This window comes from Pagrus pagrus, assembly GCF_965226575.1.
Source record: "Pagrus pagrus genome assembly, chromosome: 6".
Lineage (NCBI taxonomy): Eukaryota > Metazoa > Chordata > Actinopteri > Spariformes > Sparidae > Pagrus > Pagrus pagrus.
Genome location: NC_140190.1, coordinates 21,964,825 through 21,990,293, shown reverse-complemented (window position 1 = coordinate 21,990,293; position 25,469 = coordinate 21,964,825). Strand labels below are relative to the sequence as shown.

Here is a 25,469-nt window from a genome sequence, read left to right as displayed (position 1 = left end):
CCCTCTGTTTTCTGTATCTTTGAATAAACAGACTTCCAGAGAAAACGGTCACTGTCTGTTAAAAACCACGCCAACCTCACAGATGTTCCACACGTCTGTCACGCAAATACATCTTGAATTTGTATGAAACAGGAGTCGAGAGGAGAAGAGACTGCAGACAGAAACGGAGAACAAACAGTCTGGTTACCCGCATGCTTCTGCAGAGACTCAACTACTTTCTATTCAAATACTCCTTAAAAGCACAGTGTTTCAGTCCTGGAAAAAGTCTCAGTTGTACAGATGTGGATTCTTGGCCACACCGCTAAGTCAACCTACTTTTCCAAATGCAAACAGACGGTCCAGTTAATAATCTGGTATTTGAATGGAAAGTCTGTGTCGCTATTGACGATACAGGGAGTTCCACATAGACCAGTGAATAGTGATTTTGTTGTTCTGGTCAAGTGGCCTCATATTTCTGTATCATATTTATACTTCAGTCCATGTTTCCCCACATTTCTAACTTCCATTACACACTCGTTGAAAACACAGAGCAGACTGTGTTACTGTACTGCTGCCTAGTCTCCATACATTACTTCAGTTTTATCTTACAGATTATGGCTTTCATTTGCACATAACATACGTTTTTTGTTTTTTTTTCATATTTTGTTTTACTTACTCTCTTGCAAATATAGCGCATTTCATTCAGATTGATTTTGTATATAATTTCATTTTTTAAATATGTATTTGTCTATTGTCTCAAATGTCTTAAATATGCCTTAAACACACAGTTTGCATGTAATATCTTTCCTGTGTGGGTGGATTGAATCCGGTGTGTTTATTTGTTTATCAATGTACTCAGATTTACTTTATCTATATGGGTTTTGATTTCTGTACGCAATTTTGTAAAAGTAACTATAGAAAGGACAAAATAAAGTATAAAGTAGAGTATGTAATGACAAAAAGATTAGAAAATCAAGGAATGTGCTGAATTTCATGCTAATATTTATTAATCGAGGAAGAAATGTTATATTGAGCCATGTTATATTGTTTAGAACAGTTTGTTTTTGAGTGTTTTTCTCTCACAATCATATAAAAACGTTAACAGCACTCCTGGCTGTTTGTTAAGTTTCAATACTGCATGGATGTAATGAGATAAAATGTAATATCATTACAACAGGTAATCAGTTCCAGCCGGACAGCTCAGAGCATTATACATTAGTAGCATTATGGAAAGTGTCATAGCGAAGACATATAAGAGAATGGCTGATCTGTCTGTATTCAGTTGGGGCTGTAAATTTCTAGTCCCACACCTCCGATTATACTTTCTTTTTTATTGGTATGCTGTCATCAGCCAATCCACACTGCAGAGTTTTGCTTGATGGTTGTCAAAGGACACAGTGTGTGTATGCGTATGGTTGCTTAATTACAAAATCTGAGTACATATGAGGACTTATTAGTGTTACTGTTATTGGTTTATTTGTATAGCACATAAAAACTAGCGCTACAAAGCTTAACAACAAACACAAAACCTAACCAGTGAAATACACAGTAAGTAGAAGTTTGGATAAACAGGACGGCATAAGAAATAAAATGGGAATAGAAATGATAAAAAATTGATGATTAAAACCATAAAAACACTAAGAATGAAATGTAAAAATAAGACAACAAACAAACAAACAATGGGTAAATTACAGTAGATGTGCGATGTCATGATTGAAGTTCATCACTCAAAAATATGAAAGAGAAACAAACCCAAACACACCTCTGGTCCTCAGAGAGTAAACCTTTTTGGGGTTCTGACTCAGACTGCGCTAAGGTGAGCCTTCAGGCGCTGAATGTACACCATACATCTTTCACACAAGTGCATTATTGTTGGTGGGGACAAAACTACCATCCACACATGGTTAATTATTTATTTTAGGGCTAAAATTGATTTTAGGGTGAAGGTTAGAGGTATCCATCCATCTCATCTACACACTGCACAATGACTGAGAAGCAGGGAACACTCTGGAAAGGCTGACAGTCCACAACAGGCTTAACATGGGCTATATAGGGATAAACTGGTATGGGAGTCTCCACTTGCATGCTTTTGGGCTCTGAGATGAACCCAGAGCACCTGGTGAAACCCAGACACACATGGTGGAAAGTATGCAAAGTCCACAGAGGACACAGCTGGCCTGGCTAGCAGATTCAGAACCGTGAAAGACCTTCTTAGGAGGCAGCTGTGATAACCTACAACCAGGCTCGGGTCATGTTTATGCAAATTAATGAAAACAAGCAAATAATAAATGAACATATATAATTTAATTGTGGAAAATTCTATTCATATGTGAAAAAAAGACAATCACTTGAGAAAATGTCCAGCTCACGTGTGATATCATTTTGCTTTCACATGTTAAAATATTGGATCACACGTCAAAACAGTCAGTTGTTACAACACTTGTCACATTCACCCGTTCATAGACCGACAAGGGCTGCAAGGTGCTGATCTGCTCATCAGGAGCAGTTCAGGTTTCAGTATCCTGCTAAAGGATGCTGTAACATGCAGCCGGGGGATCCTGGGATTCAAACCAGCGACATCCCAAGTGCTGACCAACCTGCTCTACCTACTGAGCTACAGCCACATTGCTTCAATGAATTTCTGTCCACATGTGAAAAAAGTCAGTCACATCAAAATGTATGTAATTCTCATGAAAATAGCCAAAGATATAAAATAAAGTCGTGAGAGATTGAGGTACAGGTCTGTGTGTGTGCGTGTGTGCGTGTGTGTGCGTGCGTGCCTGCGAGTGTGGGAGTCACTATCACACTTTATGACGTAGAGAGGATGCGTCACTGTGTTCTTGCACACATTTCCCTATGAGGCGGTTCATTTGCATGTGGGTTCCTTGATCTGCGTCATGATGGAGGCAAATCACTTTAATTTTACAGCCCACTGATCTTTATAGAGATGGATTTGCTCGTTAGTGTCAGCTAACTGGTGTGCCTGTTGGGGATTGGAAGCATCTGGTTTCACATCAAATTTCCTCAGAGGAGCAGAAAGTTTTAATGAAGAAGACAATTGACTCTTTTGTTACATTGTCATGTCCAATAACATATTATTGTCAGATGCTTTATTACATGATTTCACTGCAAAAAGTCAGCTTGCAAAGACATGAAATCTCATGGAAACATGAGATAATGCTCTCAGTTATGTAATCGTTTCTACCTTCATGTTAGACCTACATATATTTCTTGAATTGATCATGAATCTGTCTCCAGAAATCTCCAAACTGAGTAGTTTACTGGTAAAATGAGCTACACTAGACAGAGTAAAGCCACATGCAATTCTCCTTCAGTCATTTTCCACTTAAATAGTGGATTTTCTTCGTGTACCTTCGTCTTTATGTTTTCCAGATTAAACTGACAAATTTCTTGCACTTTTTTGCATTTTAACTTTTATTTTTTATTGCATTGTGCAAAAAAGTAGACGAGCACCGATAACAGATCCAGGTCTGATTTCTAATATTAAAAAATTATGATTTCAAAGAACAAAACAGAAAGCAGCTTCTCAATGCTGGAACCCGATAAAAATATTTGAAAAATACTTTTTGGTGGAAGCTATTTTTGACACTGGAAAAACACACAGTCTCGTTCACTCTTGCTGTCGACATTACTCATAAAATCAAAATGCTTTGGATTCTTGAAAAAGACTGAAGAAAAAATAAACATGCTGCCAAAGATCATCGTTTATGAGGTTATTCCCCCCAAACCATGATCTCCAAAGCATCTGTGTTCCTGTTTTGGAGAATATTTCCCATTCCATCCTAACACAGCTTTAAAGTGATACAGGAATGTAACATTCACTTACAGTTCGTAAAACTAGGTTAAAATGTAAGGTTCACTGAGCAGACAGCGATGTGGAGGACAGCGTGAGCAGCCCTGCCTACAGTATGCATTCAAAATGAGGAGGTGACATCATTCCCTCCAATGACATCATCCCACCCTGTGTGGAGGAATGACATCATCCTCTCGGTAGGTAATCCTCATGTGTAGATGTTTGTGTGGTGCAAAAACAAACAAACAAATTAACAAAAAAACAACTAAATGAATGGATAAAATATGATAATTATCCAAGATTGACATGTTTGATCAGTGACACCTCGCTTGCATGTGCTTACACATAGAGCCAGAGTCAAATTCCTTGTAGGAGTCAGCATACTTGACCTTTGAACTTAATCCTTTTTAAAAATACATTTAACAAATATCATCCACTTGGTCCTTTAAATGTCATCACCACAAAATGTATTTAAAATACTATTTTACCCTTATTTAACTAGTCAACAGGACATCAGTTCATTATCATTATTCCCACCTCATCATTGCTTTAGGGTGGAGCAGAGCAGCAGTATCCTCACTGCAGTAGATGAGTGAAGCTTTTAACACTGCACCAACATTATGAGTCCAACAAACAGAGGCCGCGGTGTAAAAATGTCTCGGCAACTCAAGCAGGGAAGCCGCTCATGAATAATCAATTAGATGCTGCACAGGAGAAAGAAATCTTCGGGGGTGGAGGGATAACATACCGAGAGGATGATGTCATTATTACAGACTGGCTGGGATGATGTCACTGAAGGGGTTGATGTAATCTCTTTATTCCCGACGCATGTGTGATCCTGCTGCAGCGTGATTCCCCTGAGTGTTTCACATGCAGAGAAAATCACGTTGGTCACTGAAGGATAAAATGTAACTTGATTTTGTATAATAGGCCGTGAATCTGATATCTTTCTATCACCATAATGTTCTTTCTATGGGAGCGAAGGCTTGAAATAAGGTCACGGTTTCATGTGCGTGTTAGTGTTCTTTTCAAGGGATGGTTTGACATTTTGGGAAATTGCCTTATTCACATTTTTCATGAGCATTAGATGAGAAAATTGACTGTGCTGCCACTGTGATGTCCATCTGTGTGGCAAATGTTGTGTTACAGCCAGCAGTCGATTAGCTTAGCTTAGCTGAAAACAGGAGGGAACAGCTGACACGAATTTGTCAAAAAAGTGAAAGGGCACTTCTAAACCTCACTAATTTGTACTAGTTAAAACCCACAGCGTGAAATAACAAGATGTGGTTTCACGGGGGGATATGTGCTGACGTTTTTATGGCCTTGAGTCTCCGCTGGCTGCCTGGCAATGCCAAGGCGATGACAAGACAAAGCCAGCCTAGCTGTTTCCCCTGTCTTCAGCCTTAATGCTGAGCTAAGCAAACAGTCTCTTGGCTTCTCATCTAGCTCTCAGCAAGAAAGTGAATAAGCATATTTCCTTACATGTTGAACTTTTCCTTTAAAACCTCTCCTTAATCAGCTTTGACTAAAAATATATCCAAATCTAATTTAGTCCAAATGTACAGTAGCTTTCTGTCCCACAGCTGCACGATGACATCATGAATATTGTATATTATAAAAACAGTACTATTGGCATGAGAACCTTTAACAAGATTTCTATATTTACAGTATGCTTTCTGAATAAAGTCAGGTGTGATCCACTGCCAGGATGGTTACTGGTCTGCTGATGTCTGAAAACTCAAAAAAGTAGGTCATCCTCTTGATGCTCATTTTCCTCTGGGAGGACTGCATGGAAAAGGTCGGGGCACGGAGTGTGTCACACAATCGCTGGTTTCATCCTCTGCAGGATATATATAATGTACTGTACTGTACGTAAATGCAAATGTTTTGTTCTGAGGAGACGTTTAGACTTTTTGTACATTCAGTCTGATCTTTTCTAATGAGTGAAGTCCAGCGCAGCACGAGCAGTGCGGGAAGTAAAGTTTGTCAGTTTCTATGCCAAGTGGATACAAGGCCAAAACCTAATATTGATATAAAAAACGTAACTTTTTGGCTCCACCTTCCTGCATCTTTTCATCTAAAGGTCAACTGGATTTGTTGTGAGAGGTGAGACAATGACTTCAAACAGCTTTTGAAGCTCTGCTACACAGATTTTCATTTCATGTTTACTGGAATACATTTCCACATCTGGAGCACATTTTCATATCTGATCTTCCAATTCTATAATGTTTGTACTATCAAGCTCTGTGTCTTACGTTTGTGGAAAGTTACTGGACATCTTTATTTTCATTGGCATTCAGCCCATCATGTGACGATGAACATCCTTGTTCCTGAGAAATTCAGCAGCAGCAGCCACGCTGTGTGAACACATGGATCAAACCAACACCTCTGCCTGCTCTCAAGAGCTCCTGCTTTCATATTAGAAAGACAAAATCACTGAGGCTGCATGTTAAGGTCATGCACTGACTTCATCAACATGTGCTGACAAAGTTTGAGCATGATGTCTTTTCCAGAGCACGGCTGTATGTCATCTCCCTGAAAGCTATACGCATGCTGAAATACAAGCTGACCCAGCTTTTTATTCAAGAGTTCTGGTTATTGCAGGTGAATTATAATAAAACAGATGAATAGTTTGAACCCATCAGGAAGAATAATAAAACCTGCTGTCACGTCACCAGAGGAGCGTGTTGCTTGTGACGAGATCTTGCGCATGACTGTATAAAACTATGTAACTTTATTCAGTGATTTGGGTGGAACTGGACCTTTACTTATTGCTAAAATAACTGCTAACAAATGTCCTGATGTACTGTACTGTAACCAGCAGCTTCCATTGAACAGCTCTAGACTGGGGCCAAACGTGGCCTCTGAGAACGACAATGGAGGTCAACAGAGGAGTTTCCTGGTTGACAGACACTGGTAAGAGGGAAATATACATTTTTGATGTCAGGGTGAACTGTCCCTTTATTATCAGGATTATCTATGTATGTCAAAGTGAAAAGTTTTCATTTTTTTGTGCAGGTGATAAACTTTTGCAATTCAACACACAGACCTGTGGTTTCCCAATCGCTTTCTCAAAGCAAGCGAGCCCTAAAAACTTCACAGGTTCACAGTTTTTGCCACAATGATGGATATTTAAACCATAGAAACAAGCTGGAAACACGTCACTGACATGCACCTTTGAAGTTAATCTGGTGAATTTGTTGGCAAATAGTTTATTTACACACCCTGCAGGTAAAGAGCATCACTCCTATTCATTTTCAATGACATTTCGTGCCACCTCAAGGATTCAAGTTCAGTATTAGCTAGTCTCCAACTGTGTCTGTCTACAGTGATGTACTGAGCAGGTGTTTTACAGTGCTTTTCTGTTTGTTTAGTTTTTTTAACTTAAAACAACACTATGAGAGTGTTGACAGCCAATCATAACAGAGATGTTTTATTTTATTTGCTCATTTTGCACTGTCGGGATCGTTTCATCAAAAGCAATGAGAATGGTAGATCGGTCTGGTACTTTCCCACAGATGAGTGGCTGTTTATCAAATTAAGAGAAAAGATTTCCAATTGCAGAGCTGCACATGAGACACAGCACCTGCCAAACATCAGGTCCAGTGAGAGATGACACATGCAGAGAGTGTCAGCGAAACAGAGGAGGGAAAGTGAGTGAGTCAACCACATGGCAAAAAAAGTTTTAAACTGTCCAAAATTACTGACATTTAGATGTGCTTTTTTTTTTGCTATTTGCAGGAAAGGACAAACCCTTTCATACATGTTGCCAGCTCTTTCGCCTCCTGGCTTTCCTTAATCGGTTTGTCCACAAGATTAGCTGACTAATTAGTTTACAACTGTGATGACTGATCAATCTTTGAAGTCATTCATCAACCCAAAAAACTTTTCTCTGTTATGTAACATTGTAAACTTAATATCTTGAAGGTTTGGAGACCTCAGGCAATTTTAGATGTATTGATTAACCAATCAAAAACTGATGTAATGATATAAATAATCAGTAGCTACAACCCTGCTTCACTATTTCCTTTCACTTGTTCTTCCATCTCCTTCTTCTGTGGTCCTCTTTCCCTTTTTCTCTCTTTGGAGGTTTGCCTGTGTGTCGCAACATAACTGGAGCTGATCTGAGATCATGTGCGCACTTATGACACAATAAACCAACCCAACCCAACCACTGTGTGTGTGTGTGTGTGTGTGTGTGTGTGTGTTTGTGTTCACAGCAGTGTATGAGACAGCCACAGCTCATAGATTTAAAGGATCTTAGTGATAGTACTCATCTGCTGGCACGAAATCTGGCCCGGAGAACACAAGAAGCTGAGCTGTTCGGGTTTGTGGCTCCACAACATGTGAACAACACAATTACGCACCAGATGTGAGTGGTTAACATCTGATAGTGACACCAGCAAGGCTTAAAGATGAAAGTTTGCGGGGTAATGTTCGGCATCGGGGGCCAAAGCGAAGAGCCTGAGGGGTGAGATGAGCATTTCTTATTCATCCTGTGGTCCTTCCTTGCTTTCTTTCTTCCTTTCTACCTCGGCCTGACTACCACTCTCTGTCTTACACATAAACACGTGTCAGCACACAGCAGTGTGTGAGCGGTGATGTGATGAAATGACAGCACTGCTTTGACTCTCAGCTCGCTCTCTGCACTGCTATAATCACATCATCAGAGCGTGATGGAGTCACTCATAAAACCACAGTCGCAGTGGACACAATCTCCAACTTGTTTTCTGCACACATACACTCATACATTCATCTGCTCTGTCGCTTATTCCACACCGAGTGGCTTATGGGCTCATACACTCACACAGCTCCCCTCCGACTTTCTCCTTTGAGAGACGAGATGGATTATAAGGAGAGACCTCTCGTCTTTCCATCTTCTTGGGGGAAAAAAAAAAAACAAACGTGGAAAAAATTTGAGACAAAAGAGCTGAAAGAGAGAGGCGTCCCAATGCCAAGCATGTGCGTCATCAGATTTTATTATCTAAAACCTAGTGAGCCATTCTCTCCCAGCCAGCACAATAAAACAACAGCAAGGGCGTCATCATCTGGTGGCAGACGGAGGCTGTTAGCGCTGCTGTCACCTTGATATCATTTTGCGACTGCCTGAAAACAGATTAGGGTTTGAGAAGAAAGGGTGAGCAATTTCAACAAGTTGTTCTATTGTTGTTTTCACCGTGCAGCCAAGAAACGTCTTTGGTGTATGCGCGAGATGAGCAGCTCTCATTGGTTTGAATGTTCGCGATCTTTGCATCTGGTATCGCGTTATCATATTAATCTATATAAACCGCCTGGCTGGGGCCTTTCTGTGGGTTTTCTCCGGGTGCTCCGGTTTCCTCCCACAGTCCTAAAACAAGCACTTCAGGTTAACTGGTATCTCTAAGTTACCCGTGGACGTGAATGTGAGCATGAAGGCTTGTTTGTCCCTGTGATTAATTGGCAACATGTCCATGGTGACCCCACCTGTCGCCCAATGTCAGCTGGGGTTGGCTCCAGCTCCCTGCGACCCTCTAAACGTCAGCAGCTATAGATACTGGATGGATGGATTTTTGTTCCATCCTGCAGCTTCTGATTAACCATCCTGCATTCACACTGACAGATGTATCAGAGAACCACGTTTTTAATCTCATAAATACCAAATTAGCATTATTATGTCATTAATAATTATATCATCACAATGTGAAATTTCATATGGATTCAGATTTGATTCAATGTCCATTTTTGTTGAATCAAACTGCAAAAATTGTTCTTCTTTGTTGTTTCATGGCTCACTAGTAAGCGCAATGAGCAATACCACAAAATGTAGCACACTGACTGAAAATATGCACATTCAAGGTCTACGATACAGCCTGGAGTGATCAAGTTTCCTGAGGAGCAACACAAAAGGTTCAAAACGTCTGTGACTAACACATAAATCACTGGACAAGCTAGGCAAAAAAACGTTGCTTTGCTGAGTGGGAAAGAAAAGAAGATGTTAGCTAGTCACTCAGTACAGCACCAACATTAGCCGTATTGTCAGAGCTAAGCTAACGTAAGGTCACTGTGGCTCGTTTTTACACTCTTGGAAGAGCTGCCAACTGACCTTGTTGCTTATGAACTTGATGGTGCTTTTCGTCATTTTACTAGCCAGCTGGTTAGCTGAAAAATGCTAAAAAACACTAGCCTATATAGGCCTACAAAACCAAATTGTAGATACTGTTACTACAAAGCTAACTGTGCCAGGTGAAGTAACTAGTTGAAGGATGGAAAAGCACTGATCATTAAGGTTGGAGGCGAACGTAACGTTACTGTAGAGTTGAAAGGAAGTAAACAAACCTGCAGTTTGTAAAATACTTCAAACTACATTGTGCAAATAGAAAACCGGTGAATGATACGTCAAAGCATGACAGAAACTGATGCCATCAACTGATGCAAGCACGACTTCAGGCGGAAGTGAAGAGAGCAGGTCACGCATGTCCTGACCACCCACATGTGTCTGTATATGAACTGATGTTTCATACAATGCTCTCATGCTGAATCAGTCAAACAACAATCAATAACATCCAGGCAGCTCTCTCTTTGAGTTAGACCCTTGTTCCCTATTCAAACCCTCTTTTTTCTGAATGAGGCATGAAAGCCTGGCAGGCTTTGTGTCATTTGAATGCACAGGAGAAAGGTTTCTTACAGTGTTTTCCTGAATGAGAGCGCTGAATTAGGTCCTGAATGAGGCCATATAAACAGCTTTATTGCTTTGTTTATATTCCATTGAAATGATTTCCAAAAAACGTCACAAACCACATATCTTATCTCTTTTATGGATGGCATTTAGGGTTCTTGGTATTACGAAAATATGTTTCCTCGCTGCATTTAGGAAACTAATCCCTTATTTTAGGGTATGGTTTTTTTCTATTACAGAGCTGATAGGCTCTTCAAACCTGACGGTCAGTTCAGATCAAAGATTCAGAACTAGACAAGCTGAAATTTATTTGCAAAAGAATGTGGTCTGCATCAAAGGTACAGAGAGGCTAACATCGATGTTAGCTTCTCCAACAGGCTAATATCAATGTTAGCTTCTCCAACAGGCTAACTCCAAACGGCTTACATTTTACACCTGTTGGAGAGGCTAACATCAGTGACAGCCTATTGGAGATGTTAATATCGATGTTAGCCTGTTGGAGAGGCTAACAATATTCTTTCTAATCAAGCTGCTTCTTCATAAAAGCCATTGGGGCTGGGAGCATTGATAGTTAAAAAATGTAGAAGTAAAGAAGACTCCAAACTTACTGTTTAACACGTGAACTGTGAATCCATATTACTGGCACGCCACATTAATGCAGCTTGACATTTGTAACAATTTGCACAGATCCGGCAGTGACTAAGGAGCACTCTGTCGTGTGTGTGTGTGTGTGTGTGTGTGTGTGTGTATGTGTGTGTGTGCATGTGTGTAAAAACCAAACACATAACAAGAACATACCTAGTAATTGGGGGTTATTTAGTGTGAGAGAAACAGGAATGAGGACAGTAATGAATGAAAATGGAAACAAGCAGAGGAAACAACACAATAAATGACCCAAAGTGGAGAACTTCATTTTACTTGACGTATGTGATGTAGATATTTTGCAATGGAACAAATCTACAAGATTTGCCTCGAAAAGCATTATTATTATTGTTATTATGATAAACCGAAAAACAGCAAGTAAAGCCAAATAATTTGTTGACAGACTCTCAGCTCCAGAACATTTGGTCATGATGTGCTAATTTAGCCTTTGAATGGAACGGATCCAAGCTGATTCACGGGAGGCCAGACAGACAGACAGACAGACAGACAGACAGGGAGTGGGTTGAAATGATCAACAAACTGCACAGAAACACAAAACATTCACAGATAGACGTTTGGTCTGCACAGGCCCATGTAGTTTATGTTGGAACTCAATAAAGTTATAATTCAAACCAGGGTGAATCCAAGTACATCTAGGCTTAAATGAAACCTTTAAATGTTTGAATGTATTTGTCATGTGTTCATCTGTACATTAGCTCTGCCATCAGCTCCATGTGACCTTGAAGAGCAATAAGCAGGTATAGAAAGTGCAGGATTGACCTACTGATTAAAAACAACCCTTTTTTCTTCCATTTAGCATTTTCAGGACCTGGGTTTGTACCTGCAGGCTTGCATTAGCTGATCTGTTATTTTCGTGCCTTAAAATAACATGTTTTTGTTATATTCTGTGATATAAATACAATTCTTTTTTGTTGTTGACAACAAGTCGGGACATCTCCAGCCTTGTTTCTGGCAGCCAAAACAGGGGTTTTATGGTAAAACATTATGTTTCCTAACCTTAACCAAGTGTTTTTTGTGCCTAAGCCCAACAACACCGTAAGTACAGCGTTGTCACAACATGATAGAAAATTGAACATAAAGAAATGAAAAGTTGCAACATGAAGAAATGGAAAGTTTCAACATATCCATGACTTGCAGAAACGTAAATGGCAAACATGTATCTTGGTGACTGCCTTGGCTTTTGATGCTGGTGGTAGTTACCTACATTTAGTTACCTATTAACTTACCGAAGCTAACCTGTCCAGCTGCTGGGGTTAGCAGACATTTCTGCTAACCCCAGCAAGAATGAATTCAGATTTGATTCAATGTCCATTTTGTTAATTTAGCCACAAAAGTCTCACTAGTAAGCCCAATGAGCAATACCACAAAACGTAGCAGATTGACTGAGAATAGTCGAGGGGAACAGCTGATCATGCAGCAAACCAGGTTAGCTAAAGTCACAGATAAACCTACACTATAGCTTTTAACATGATTCTGTTGGAGAGGCTAACATCAGTGACAGCCTATTGGAGAAGCTAATATCGATGTTAGCCTGTTGGAGAGGCTAACAATATTCTTTCTAATCAAGCTGCTTCTTCATAAAAGCCATTGGGGCTGGGAGCATTGAGAGTTTAAAAATGTAGAAGTAAAGAAGACTCCAAACTTAATGTTTAACACGTGAACTGTGAATCCATATTACTGGCACGCCACAATAATGCAGCTTGACATTTGTAACAATTTGCACAGATCCGGCAGTGACTAAGGAGCACTCTGTCGTGTGTGTGTGTGTGTGAGTGTGTGTGTGTGTGTGTGTGTGTGTGTGTGTGTGCGTGTGTGTAAAAACCAAACACATAACAAGAACATACCTAGTAATTGGGGGTTATTTAGTGTGAGAGAAACAGGAATGAGGACAGTAATGATTGAAAATGGAAAAAAGCAGAGGAAACAACACAATTAATGACCCAAAGTGGAGAACTTCATTTGACTTGACGTATGTGATGTAGATATTTTGCAATGGAACAAATCTACAAGAATATTTGTACTGCTGCCTCGAAAAGCATTATTATTATTGTTATTATTATTATTATGATAAACCGAAAAACAGCAAGTAAAGCCAAATAATTTGTTGACAGACTCTCAGCTCCAGAACATTTGGTCATGATGTGCTAATTTAGCCTTTGAATGGAACGGATCCAAGCTGATGATTCACGGGAGGCCAGACAGACAGACAGACAGACAGACAGACAGGGAGTGGGTTGAAATGATCAACAAACTGCACAGAAACACAAAACATTAACAGATAGACGTTTGGTCTGCACAGGCCCATGTAGTTTATGTTGGAACTCAATAAAGTTATAATTCAAACCAGGGTGAATCCAAGTACATCCAGGCTTAAATGAAACCTTTAAATGTTGGAATGTATTTGTCATGTGTTCATCTGTACATTAGCTCTGCCATCAGCTCCATGTGACCTTGAAGAGCAATAAGCAGGTATAGAAAGTGCAGGATTGACCTACTGATTAAAAACAACCCTTTTTTCTTCCATTTAGCATTTTCAGGACCTGGGTTTGTACCTGCAGGCTTGCATTATATTAGCTGATCTGTTATTTTCGTGCCTTAAAATAACATGTTTTTGTTATATTCTGTGATATAAATACAATTCTTTTTTGTTGTTGACAACAAGTCGGGACATCTCCAGCCTTGTTTCTCGCAGCCAAAACAGGGGTTTTATGGTAAAACATTATGTTTTCCTAACCTTAGTGGTTTTTGTGCCTAAGCCCAACAACACCATAAGTACAGCGTTGTCACAACATGATAGAAAATTGAACATGAAGAAATGGATAGTTTCAACATATCCATGACTTGCAGAAACGTAAATGGCAAACATGTATCTTGGTGACTGCCTTGGCTTTTGATGCTGGTGGTAGTTACCTACATTTAGTTACCTCTTAACTTAATGAAGCTAACCTGTCCAGCTGCTGGGGTTAGCAGACATTTCTACTAACCCCAGCAAGATGCAATTCTTCCTAAAAATACACATCATGTAAATGTTTTGAACTGCAAAATACAAACTGCTCCCCGGGTTGCTAAACCCCACAAACAAGAGACTGAGGATGAGGCCTTTGTCTCCTTACTGGAAGCTACAGGTCTGCCTTAAGTGTGCACATGAAGATCAAGTGGATTAGCACAGGGTTAAAGAATCATTTACACATTTAGCTCCTGTGTAAATTAAGCCCAAGAGGTCCAACTGAGCAAACAGCAGAGTACAGAAGCCCCTCATCACCATGGTGATCTCAGAGATCATAATCACACCTGAGCGCCTGTGCAGCTTGAATAAACCAAATGGACAAATGGGCAGCAAACTGCCCCTTGCACATCAACCATGGCTGTTAACTGTGACACAGATTGAAAAACCAGAGTCTGACCTCTGAGAATCTAACACTGGACTGTCGATCGAAGCCAAGAGCCCGAGGCTCGTCTGAAATGTGTCTGCGGCCAGAACACCTAATGTCAGCTCACTGTCTTTTAGATAGTGCAGTCTGTAAACAAGGCAGGTTGAGGATCATTTCATTCATTTTGTACGGACAGTGGTGCCCGTGTCAATGCCGGACAAAATCCTCTTGTTGGGCTCTGAGGTGACATTTTGCCCACTCTAAACTTTGGTACAGTATTTTTATTACACAAATAAGCAACACTTTCCTAATAGTCATTGGGTCACAATATGCTTTAATACTGAAAAGCACCTCTTGTGCTATGAAGCTGAGAAAACAAAACTTAAAAATTGTGTATTAGAAGTGTTTCAGCTCTTCAACTTTGGCTTTATTTAAACATTCAAAGCAACCAAATAAATGTATTGTGGTCCATTAAGCAGTAAAATTAGCATGTTCAGCAAATCCTGCATCAGTGGAGCAACACAAACACACTGTCCTCATCCACAACTGTTTTACTGACCGGGAACCCAAATTGTTCTTAAACAACTGAGTTAAAGGATGCAGGAAAGTCTTCAAGCTATAGCATTGTTCTCGCCGATCAGCTTGTTGTGCTAACCTCAACACATCGCAAAGCACACATGGCTAAAGATATACTACGTGTACTACATACTGCCCCCATTCCCTGATGGTTCACTGCTCCTGACCGAGAAACAGTCCAGCATATAACCCTTCCTTAAAACCCTAACTTGTCATTGTTACACACAATTTTTCACCAATCAAAGAAATAAGATAGTGTAGACATGTTTTGGAGAGAGCCGGGCTAAATGTTTCCACGTGTCTACCTTTTTTAGGAACCTGACAAATTAACATTTTGAAGGACTTCTTGGTAGAAAACCTGCACAGATAACTCTGAGCTCACGCCACATTCACTTTTGTTTTCTGATAAAAGCTTAAGACACACAACTGTCTGTGGTTCCTGTTGCACTGCCTCATTAAAATTTAAAAAGAAACAAAAAGGAGATGGAGGAACAATGTAGAGAGAGAAAGCAGCAGACATGTCATTACAACAAAGACAGTTCAGGGTAATCAATCAGAGAAAGGTGACGTACAGGGAGTCTGAGGGAGGACAAACTGCTGCTTGAACAGGACAGAAGAAAAAGAGCTCGAGGCTGCAGCGTTGTTATTGTTAATTCCCACAGTGACTCAGTGTTAAAACAATAGGTGAACTGACAGTGTTTTAAATTTCGAATAAAGTGAGTCACTGTGGACAGGTTGTGTGTGGGGTGTCGTTCATCTCAAATGTTTTGTTTCAGTTCTTGTGAATTACTCACCACCGCCGCCGCACCAGCAGATCTCCAAAAGTACAACTTGGAAAATAAAGTTTTCCTTCCTCCTGATATCCTGAACATGCGATTGGAAACTGACATGTTGCCGTCCCACAGACAGAGACCTTTATGTGGAGCAGTGTGTCTCTGGGCATGAGGGGCTATTTCTGAGACGGGGAGTCAGAATACACACCAATCACACAGGCCAGGGTCAATGTGTTTACACTGATCGGTATCTGCAGGTGTGTGTGTGTGTGCACTCTAAGGGTTAGATTTTACTGGATAAAAGCCATCTCTATTTTTGTGTGCATGTATATAGCCTGATGTGTGTTTTCATAGCTGTGGACACATGAGGATTTCACACCTTAGAGAGTTTAGTGACAAGCCTCAGTCAGTCATCGCCCTCACATTTTCCCCTCTTGTTGAGGTACAGAGGGGTTTTCTGTGTGCCAGTGTGTGTTTGTGTATGTGGGCGAATGATATTTGATACCATAATTCCTCTGACGCACTCCAGCCAAGAGCTGCCTTTGGGTTGCAATGTCACTCGGTTTACAACAGCCCCCTCTGTGACCACAATGATCCTGACCAGGCAGAACCAACTTTTTGGGAAGAAGCCTGCTTTATTTATCAGGTAGGACAAAAAACACCTGAAGGAAATATCCCACTGCTGCCAGTTCACACAGAAATTGTGTTTGTTTAGGTGACAACAGTCACACTGCAACAGACATAAAACTTAAAGGACAAGTTCACCCGAAAATGAGAATTCATCAAATCTTTAGCTTGTATTGTATAATCCAAGTCTACAAAAGATCCCAAATTAATTTAGAAAGAGGTTATTTACACCAAGTCAAAATCTGCTGCCAAACTAATATCGTCTGAAGTGGGTGGCTGAGCTTGACCACGTCCAGGGTGTTGATACGTCTTCTTAAATCAGTTTGGGATCGCAGGACTTACGGAGACTTGGATTAATTACACCAGACAAGCTGTTTGGAGCTACATACTGTTTTGCTGTGAGGCTCCGGTTTTGTGGACTAGGAAACTTCACACATCTTTCCATTGGCATGTAGGTGAGTAGATAATGACTGAATTTTCCTTTTTGGGTGAACTTCTCCTTTAAAGCTGCTATACTCAATAAGAACGAAACAAATGTTTATGCATACAGTGACAGAAGTTGCATTTCAGCATCTTTCAGTTCATTGTTTTGGTTTCCTGAGCAGTTTTCAGCAATAAAAGCTCCAACTAAAATGACTCCCTTGCAGTTGTATGCCTCTTGTATATGTATGTATATGAAGTGATGATGCCAGGTAGTGTAGTTCGAGGCTAAATTGAAGTTTTTTGACATGTATGAATCTAGTTAATTATTTTCAGTGACATCACTTGAAGACGATTTCTACAGGGGTCTACAAAAGACAATAGACTGGGATGAATAGACTACAATAGATAGGGGAATACAAGGACTGATAGAAAAGTTTGTCACATGGTGCAACAGCAAGCACCTGGAGCTCATTATCAGCAAAACCAATAAGCTAATAGCACCAAAATGCCTTAAATATAGATGTTGCTGCCAAGAAGCTGCAAATTCTATATCGCAGATGCGTTGGACACCCAAGACTAGCATCCCCAATTCAGTATCTGACCCAATGTGAAATATGGTCACAATCTTCCCTTCTGTTCTGAGTTATGCTGTTGAATAATGGCCAGAAAAGTGTTTCTGTAAAACATTATGATGTCAAAGAGAAGTTGTCCTTTGACCTTTAAGATATAAAATTGTATCCTATTAGACATTTGTGAGAAATTTTGTCAGAAGTAACATCGGAGTTCTTGAGTTAAATCCAAGAACATGTTTGTGAGGCCACAGTGACCATTTAAATCTATTAATTTCATCCTTGAGGCCAAGTGGACATGTTTTGCCAAGATTTAAGAAATCCACATAAAGTCTTCCTGAAATATGAATTCAGCGGGATTGAAAGGCATCCTGTAGAGACATAAAAAGCCACTGTACGCTACATAACAGACGCAGTTAACGCGTATCTGGTGGACATAGTAGAGCTTCCAGCGGCCAGAGAGAGGTGTTTCCCCCAGGAGTGTGTGGAGACAGCAAACGGCAACAAACCCCAACAACAGCGATTCTATTTAAAAAAACAGCTTATAAAAGTTATTATTGCCGTGCCATTGTTGGTTTCCATCACAGCTGCAGTTACATGTAACGCAGGTTGTGAAGTGGCAGAGCCGAAAGGGGGGAGGCCTCTATTTTTAAACTGCCAGTAAGATACTAAAACTCTGCTGACTAATGCAAAGTTGACCTGCATGACACCTGAAGTGGTATGAAAAACACCATGTATAATCCTGTGTTACACACACTAAGTGACCTCTGGCTTCTCTCTGGACAAGAGCTGTCTCTCTGACTTTTGTTGCGTTTCAGGTCTGCAATGACATTTAATTCCAGAGAATTATTAAAAACACATTAAAAAGGAACTTGAGGGCAGGTGGTAATGGTTACCATTTTTGTTTTGCCTCATCTATTTGTGGAATAATGCTTGTATAACAGCAACCCTGTAATGCAATATACACTTTTTTTCCTCGGACAAGTTGGGCTACCACAATATGTATACTGCAATGATGTCACATGAGTGTATAAATAGTTATGTGACCATAAAGACAAAAGACATAACATGAGTGTTAACTTTATTCAAACCAAACAGAATAATAAACATTTTTGGTCTCTGAAAAATTTCCTCACACATCTTGGCAAGCAGTGAAAAAATAAACATCGAGAACAACAACAAAAAAAAAACAATTATTTACATATATAAATTAGAACTGGTTCATTTTTTAAACATCCCTTTTTTTTAAACCAGAAGTCTAGCTGTGCCATGCCTCGAAGCAGTTCCTGTCTGCAATGAGACAGAGGGCCACATCACACTCTTTACACTTCCACGGTGTAGACTGACCGACCTTCCTGGTCTGCCTACAGTGTATACAAGTCTTTCGTCCATAAGAGGCCCTCCTGCTAATATCTTGTTGAGTACAGATTGCCACGGGTAGGTGGCTACTCTGGGCCTTGGCAGGAGGGATCGCAACTGAGACTCCACACAGCTGGGCTGTCAGCTCCTCCAGGAAGGCCCTGTGGGTCAGGGGTTCCTCCTGCTTCTCTCTGCATATTTCCTTGTGAAGGAGGTAGCTGTTTGTGGCTGCAATGTCCAAGAAGTGGTAGAACAATGTCCCGTACCAGCGCATGCTCTTGTGGTGAACAGAGTAGTAGTGGATCAGTTGGTCTGACAATTCAACACCTCCCATGTTCTTGTTATAGTCAACCACAGGTGTCGGGCATGGAATGGATTTCATGGCCCACTGGCCTTCGAGAGTCTTTACCCTCCTGTTCACTGTGCATCCAGAGTTTGCCGAGTGGATAGTAGAGCAGATGGTGACCTCTCGTGAGTCTATCCACTTCACAAAAAGCAATGGGCCATCACGAATCCACCTGATGGATCCTCTGGGATAATTTGACACTGAGCAGGGGCAATCTTTTCTATTGTCTCTGTAGGTGCCACATGCTCCGATATTCAGGCTTAACAGATCCTTGAAGAGTTTTGGACTGGTGTAGAAGTTATTTACATACAGATTAAAGCCACTGCCCAGGTGTGCTGGCTTTACCAGGGACATGACAGAGTCATATGCAAGTCCAGCGCCTGTGGAAAACGGTGTCTTCCCAGTGTACACAGAAAAGTCAAAGGTGTAGCCATTGCTGCTGTCAGCGAGCACAAAGAGTTTGAAACCGCACTTGGCTTGCTTCCCTTTCATGTATTGTTTCAATCCAACTTGATACCTTGTCGGCGCCACCTTCTCATCAACTGTTAGGTTCTGCCTGGGGTGGTAAAAAGCTTTGCAGGCATTTTTGACGGTGTCCATGAGTGGCCTGAGTCGAAACAGGCGGTCATAATCTGGCGCCCCCTTCTTTTTGTCATTCTCAGCATCTTTCTCAGGATCACTCATGTGGATGTTCCAAGAAATCATCCTGTACCGGTCCCGTGGCATGACGTTAGCTGGAAATGGCACACTGAAAATGGTGTTCCTTTTCCAGTAATCCTGGATGCTATTCAGTTTCACCAATGCGAAGAAGAAAGTTAGTCCCACATACTTGAAAAACTCCTGGACACTGATGTCAGTCCATGTATATTTTTTGCCTTTACTGAGGTTTTTAGCAGCTTGTCTATTTGTGTTTTGACAAAGGGTTTTAACTGCATCATTGCTAAAAAATAGTTTGAAAAGGTCAAGTGGTGTGTATGTGCCATTTGAGTTCAGTTGATGTCCAGGGGGTCTTGCTGGGATGAACTTTATTGGGCTTGGACATGAGTCTGGATCACTCTCCGTTTTCCAGGATTTGACAGGTCCGAGTCGCCTTGGCCATTTCCGAACTGGAGATCTGGATCTCGTTCTGCACCGGCTTGTTGATACACTGCGTTCCTGAAGTGGGGATCTTGATCTTGTTCTGCTCCGGCCTCTTCTGCGAGATTGTGATCTAGGCTGCTTATGCTCTCCTGAAGAGCTGGCCTTTTCAGGAGAAGCAGCGGGCTCAGCTGTTTGTTCTGCAGTAGATGTACCAGGCTCTTCATCCTTTTCAGAATCGCCACTTTAAAACAAATAAAACAGATAAAAAATTAGAACACATCAGACTAGGGACTTGTTTTCACACCTCACACAATATATGAGAAGAATGGCTAATGTTGCTTTATACTGATCCCCCAACCGTCCCCAAACTGAAACCTGTTGAGTGGGCCTGCACTTCACACTTTGTGGAGACAACTTAGCCAAAATCGGCACACTGAATTTGTGAGGTAAAGCCTACCTGGAGACGATAGGCTCTTTTGAGATGAATAGTCAGGGGAGGTATCAAAAAGCTGCCTGAAGTCGAACGGGTCAAAGTTGACATGACTCAATTTGTTGCCAACGAAGTTGATGAGATAGAAATATAATTGTAATATTTTTGTATGGAGAAGGATATGATGAACACAGTCAGCGATGGCAATAAAATAATTTTAATAACATGTTCAATAGTTTCATGAGGACTGTATGTATTAAATGCAAACCAACATGAAAGCACATGACGAATACACCTCTGCTCATAAACAGCCGGTCATCTCCATTGATAATGGGAGTGTATTATAAGGGACGCACCAACAGCGAATCGTTTAGCAGGTGTGTAGTTTGGTTGCACCATCGTCATGTGAAGAGCGTGGAGTGAGAAACAGAGCCCCGCTGACTGAGAGGAAATTATGAATAAAAAGGGACAAGTCACCTCTCTGGTATGGCAGTTTTTTGTTTGTTTGATTAAAGTCAGACAAATATCAGCTCACTTATGCGTAAACTGTGCATAAAGACTGCCCAACGAAGACTTATTTTAGCACCGTAGCCGCTCCCATTCATCGGACTACACAACATGTCATCAATCAGTCCCATCTACAGCTGCTACATGTCAAGAAGCAACCCTCAGGCAGTCCTCCATGGAGAGGAACTCTGCAACACCATATGCTAAAACATTAAAATGGTTCAAGGACATAACGCGCACAATATTGCACAATATTGCTGAGGATATCCTGTGTGCCTTGATAAAGTGGGTATATTCAAAATAAATAGGGTTAAACTTTAACAAAGGATACAAAATAGGAGATGTCATTAATAATGATATGAAACGACTATCTTAATTGGATTCTCAGCCATTTGGCCCAATTGTCCGTCAATATCAGTATAGATGTAAAAGTAGCATCTATACCTGCAACATAGGTGTGTACATAAATGTGTCTGCAGTTGTCGTGCATGCAGCAGCCACACTTTCCCTGATGACTGAGTGTAGTAATTTGGGTTAACCTTAGATTAGAGGGATAAAATAATTGCAAGGAATAAGCCCTCAAAATAAATTATTGGGATTCAAGAGTCTATTCAATTTAAAACTGTGTGAAACCACTCTTACTTTTCCAAATAGGTAAAGCCCCACCCCCCTATCAGCGTGAAGGGGCGGACACCGAGCAGCAAATCACCACCAAGTGTACGAGTAAGTAAAAGAAAACACCCATGTGCATGTTTCCACTTTCATTTCCCGTGTACTGAAAATAAGTATAACGTTTCTACTTACTCTTCAGCCGGGTCGAGGCCCTCTTGGTAAGCCAGCTCGTCATCCGTCAGAAAACTTTCTGCCCCGGACTCCCCGTCATCATCGTCGCTTTCGAGAAGCACTTCAATGGCTGTTCCATCTTTTTCTGTTGTTTCGTCGTCCCTTGTTATTTCATTGAACTTTCGCCGTGATGCCATTTTAGAGAGAGGAAGCAGAAACAGCATCTGTGTGAAGAATAAATTCCTCAAAACATCTTGTGTTTATCGGTCCAGTAGTCTCATTCGCGGCGTGTCTCTGTGCGAGCGAGATCGCTGCCTACAAGCCCAGCCCAGTCACAAACACGGCCTCTGATTGGTCGGCAGTTAAGAAACACAGTCTCTGATTGGTCGGCAGACCCATTCCCCGATGCATGATGGGACGGAAGCGGACAGCTAGCATGTCTGGCTAATTTTAGGAAAATATCGGGTTTCGGTATCGTATTAACAAGACCGACAGAGTACACACACACACAGAGGAGGTCAGAGAGGATGTAAGATTCAAACATGGTGCTGTCACACAGGAGACCTCGATCAGTTTTCCGTATGAAGCAAAGTTGTTTTGACCCGAGCGTCTTTCTCCTTCCGCCATTATGAAATAGCCCGCGATTATCAGAGGAAACGGAAATGAGACGCTACCGTCTGAGAACCAATCACATCGCGACGTTTTGCATACTAATTGGGTTGAGACAGACATGAGAGAGGTAAATGGCCTTTTTAGGTTTTTTTTTTTTTTTTTTTAAAAGTGAAAGTAGTAATACCAGAATGTATAATATATACTCTAAAGTTACAGTTAAAAGTTTAAAATTCTGTTAAAAATTAGCAAATCTTCTTCTTAATCTATTCATCACTCACTTCATTACAACAGGGTACAATTTTTTAATTTATATCTGCAAAGTAACAAGTAACTAAAGCTAAAGAGTGAAAAAGGGCAATATTTGCCCATGCTATGTAAGGGAGTAGAAGTACACAATAGCATGAAATGGAAATACTTAAAGGGTGCACTATGTAGTTCCAGGGGGGGGAATACAATTTAGAAAGTCAATATTTAGAATATTGATAAGGTAATAATACAAACTCAGAAATAGTTATTTGAAATATGCTATATAAAAAAGTTGTTCTCGAGGAGAATAAGGTTGCCAGAACACTGTTTGACTCTAGCAAGATCGATATTTACAACAGGCTGGGCACACTGGACTGCGTTGTAGGCTGCATTTACACCAAATCCGGCGATTGGTGCTGCAGTGTGGGAGCGTCACTTCATGGTCCCCGTGTGTTATGTGTTGGGAACCCCCACTGATACTTTTGCCGGAAGACGAAGCTGCTATGTTGTTATGCTACTGGCACGCTGGTCCTACTAGCAATTGTTTGTCCTCATCAACGGATTAAAAATAAAAGTAAACAACCAGGAAGACACAGATCATTGCTGTGTTTTAAACTGGTGCACAAAGCCAAACTGAGTGAATACACACGACACATAATTGAGCTGCTGCGGCTCACTTGCTTGTTTATGTTCACACAGGCTGCGTGGCCCTGCCTGCCCTATCTGTTTACATGGAGTTTGACTTTGATAATTATCGATAAATACAATGACGTGATTTTCCTTTACCCCGCTGAAAGAGCGAGAATGACGGAAGGCCGTGAGGTCCTGCCAATAAAAACAAAGATAAACAGTATGAAATTGAGTTGTCCTTTTTAGGGATTCATCAACATGTAGGCAATGTTACTGATCGATATGTTTTGAGTATTTCCATCAAAATGTTTGGTTTCGAGGATGATTGTGCTTTGCTGCTGAGTAAACCAACTCATTCTCTGTAAAAGAAACAATAGAGCAGGAAACATTAAAGAACATTAAAACTACATCAAATGTTCTGTTGGGTTTGTGCTTCCTGTGTGAAATCTGCTGCATTATTCAGCAGAACATTTCTTTCAGCAAGTGCGCGCACACACACACACACGCACACACAAACCAATATTTCTTTATTATTGCATCACATACAGCAGCTAGCAATTTTTTTTCTTCCTGTCAAGTCACTATATGCAGCGAGGAGAGTTTAGATAGTTTATGACTGACTTTCAGTGCACTTTACTGTGTCAGAGAGATGTTTAACTGCATTAAAATTATGGCAGAGGAAGTCTATTTCATTGTGTGGAAAAATTCAGTAGCAGTATTAAAACTGTTCAATGTTCATCTTTAGGAGTTTTACCAAGACATAATGGCTTTAACCTTTTATGCATCCCTAAAACATGATTCAATTCGTTGGTCAACATCCCCTCATTAACCCCAGTATCTCTGCCAAAACATACATGTCCTTTCAGTCAGCGAAGAACTAACAAAGGTCCTTGAGAATGGCCTGAGTGCATCTGCACTTACATTTCAGTCTGCATTTTAATCACTCGACAACAGTGCTGTATTTGAGTACAGCAGGCAGTGCAGGGTCATGGACAAATTATTACAATGTCACTGAGGTCTTGCTAAAGTGAGCGAAGGCCAGAGAACACTTTAAAATCTTATTTGCCTACTGATAAACATAATAATAAATGTTGTTTGCCAACATTAACTAGTAGCAATGGATTTTAAATGAGGCTGCTTTTCAGTTTTGCCTGCTGTGGTGGTGCTGCATTCAAACCACCTGAAGGTCAATAAGAGCAGGGGTTTTAGCCATGATTGCAATTTAGCTCTGTGGAAATGTCAGTGTGTTGTTCGTTTTTGTTTAATGACATTTGGCATCATCAGGTTCAAGTTTCCAATAATACTGTAAAATATTGCAACATATACTTGATGGATTGGCACAAAGTTTAGCACAGACTTTCCTAGATGATGACTCCTGATGGCCAAAGCTATCCTGAAAAACAAGGCCAGGAGTAAGGAGAAGTTGAAACAAGTAGGCATATAAGACTATAAGGGGGAAAAAGTGATGAAAAAAAAGGCAGAATCACATAAAAGCAATACAAATAAAAAATAAATAGTTAAAAGCAATAAAGGACAGTAAGAAGACAACACCATGTGAGACACTTATGGTTCTAGTAATTTAAATTGTGTAAATTTTGAAATAATTTTGAAATATTTTTGCTTTAGATATGCCTTGCCTGTAGTTACGTTGTCATATTCAGTTTTAGTACAGAGCTCTGTCTTCTGCACATACACACAATCACAAAAGAGCTGTAACACTAGGAAGATAACCAAATACTTCACAAAGGAATAAACCTTACACAATTCTAAGTATTTTTTAATGACCATCGACCGGAAAGGCCTTGTGAAAACATATACATTCCTATTGAGTTCCCAGCCTTGATGAGTAGCATCTCTGGAGATGTGAATGTCCCAGCTGATTTGAAGAAAACGCCAGTACATTGTGTGCTTGTAAAGCAACCGAGTTTGCTTAAAAGAGCATATTATTTTTATGTACTTATGAAGAACCGTACATGCACCGTTTTCAAGACATATCCAGTTTCACAGGAACACAGTTGCAGACGGT

General features: G+C 40.5%; 2 protein-coding genes across 3 annotated transcripts in view; both read right to left on the bottom strand.

Moving 5' to 3' along the window:
• The window catches only part of lepr (leptin receptor), a 45,171-nt gene extending 29,210 nt beyond the window's left edge, over positions 1 to 15,961 (bottom strand). Inside the window, exon 1 of one of the 2 annotated variants that reach the window (XM_084355208.1) lies at positions 15,853 to 15,961. The gene's annotated coding sequence lies outside the window, so the exon portion shown is untranslated. The remainder of the gene's footprint in view (positions 1 to 15,852) is intronic. The other variant, XM_084355207.1, reaches the window with a different exon arrangement.
• Positions 15,962 to 18,514: 2,553 nt separating this feature from the next.
• On the bottom strand, positions 18,515 to 22,602 carry LOC311258752 (piggyBac transposable element-derived protein 4-like). Its single transcript, XM_084355312.1, has 2 exons — positions 21,977 to 22,602; positions 18,515 to 20,476 (listed from the first exon to the last, which is right to left on the bottom strand). Exons 1-2 carry the CDS (start codon positions 22,177 to 22,179, stop codon positions 18,709 to 18,711), a joined length of 1,971 nt encoding a protein of 656 aa, XP_084211438.1. The 5' UTR covers positions 22,180 to 22,602; the 3' UTR covers positions 18,515 to 18,708.
• Between the last annotated feature and the right edge of the window lie 2,867 nt (positions 22,603 to 25,469).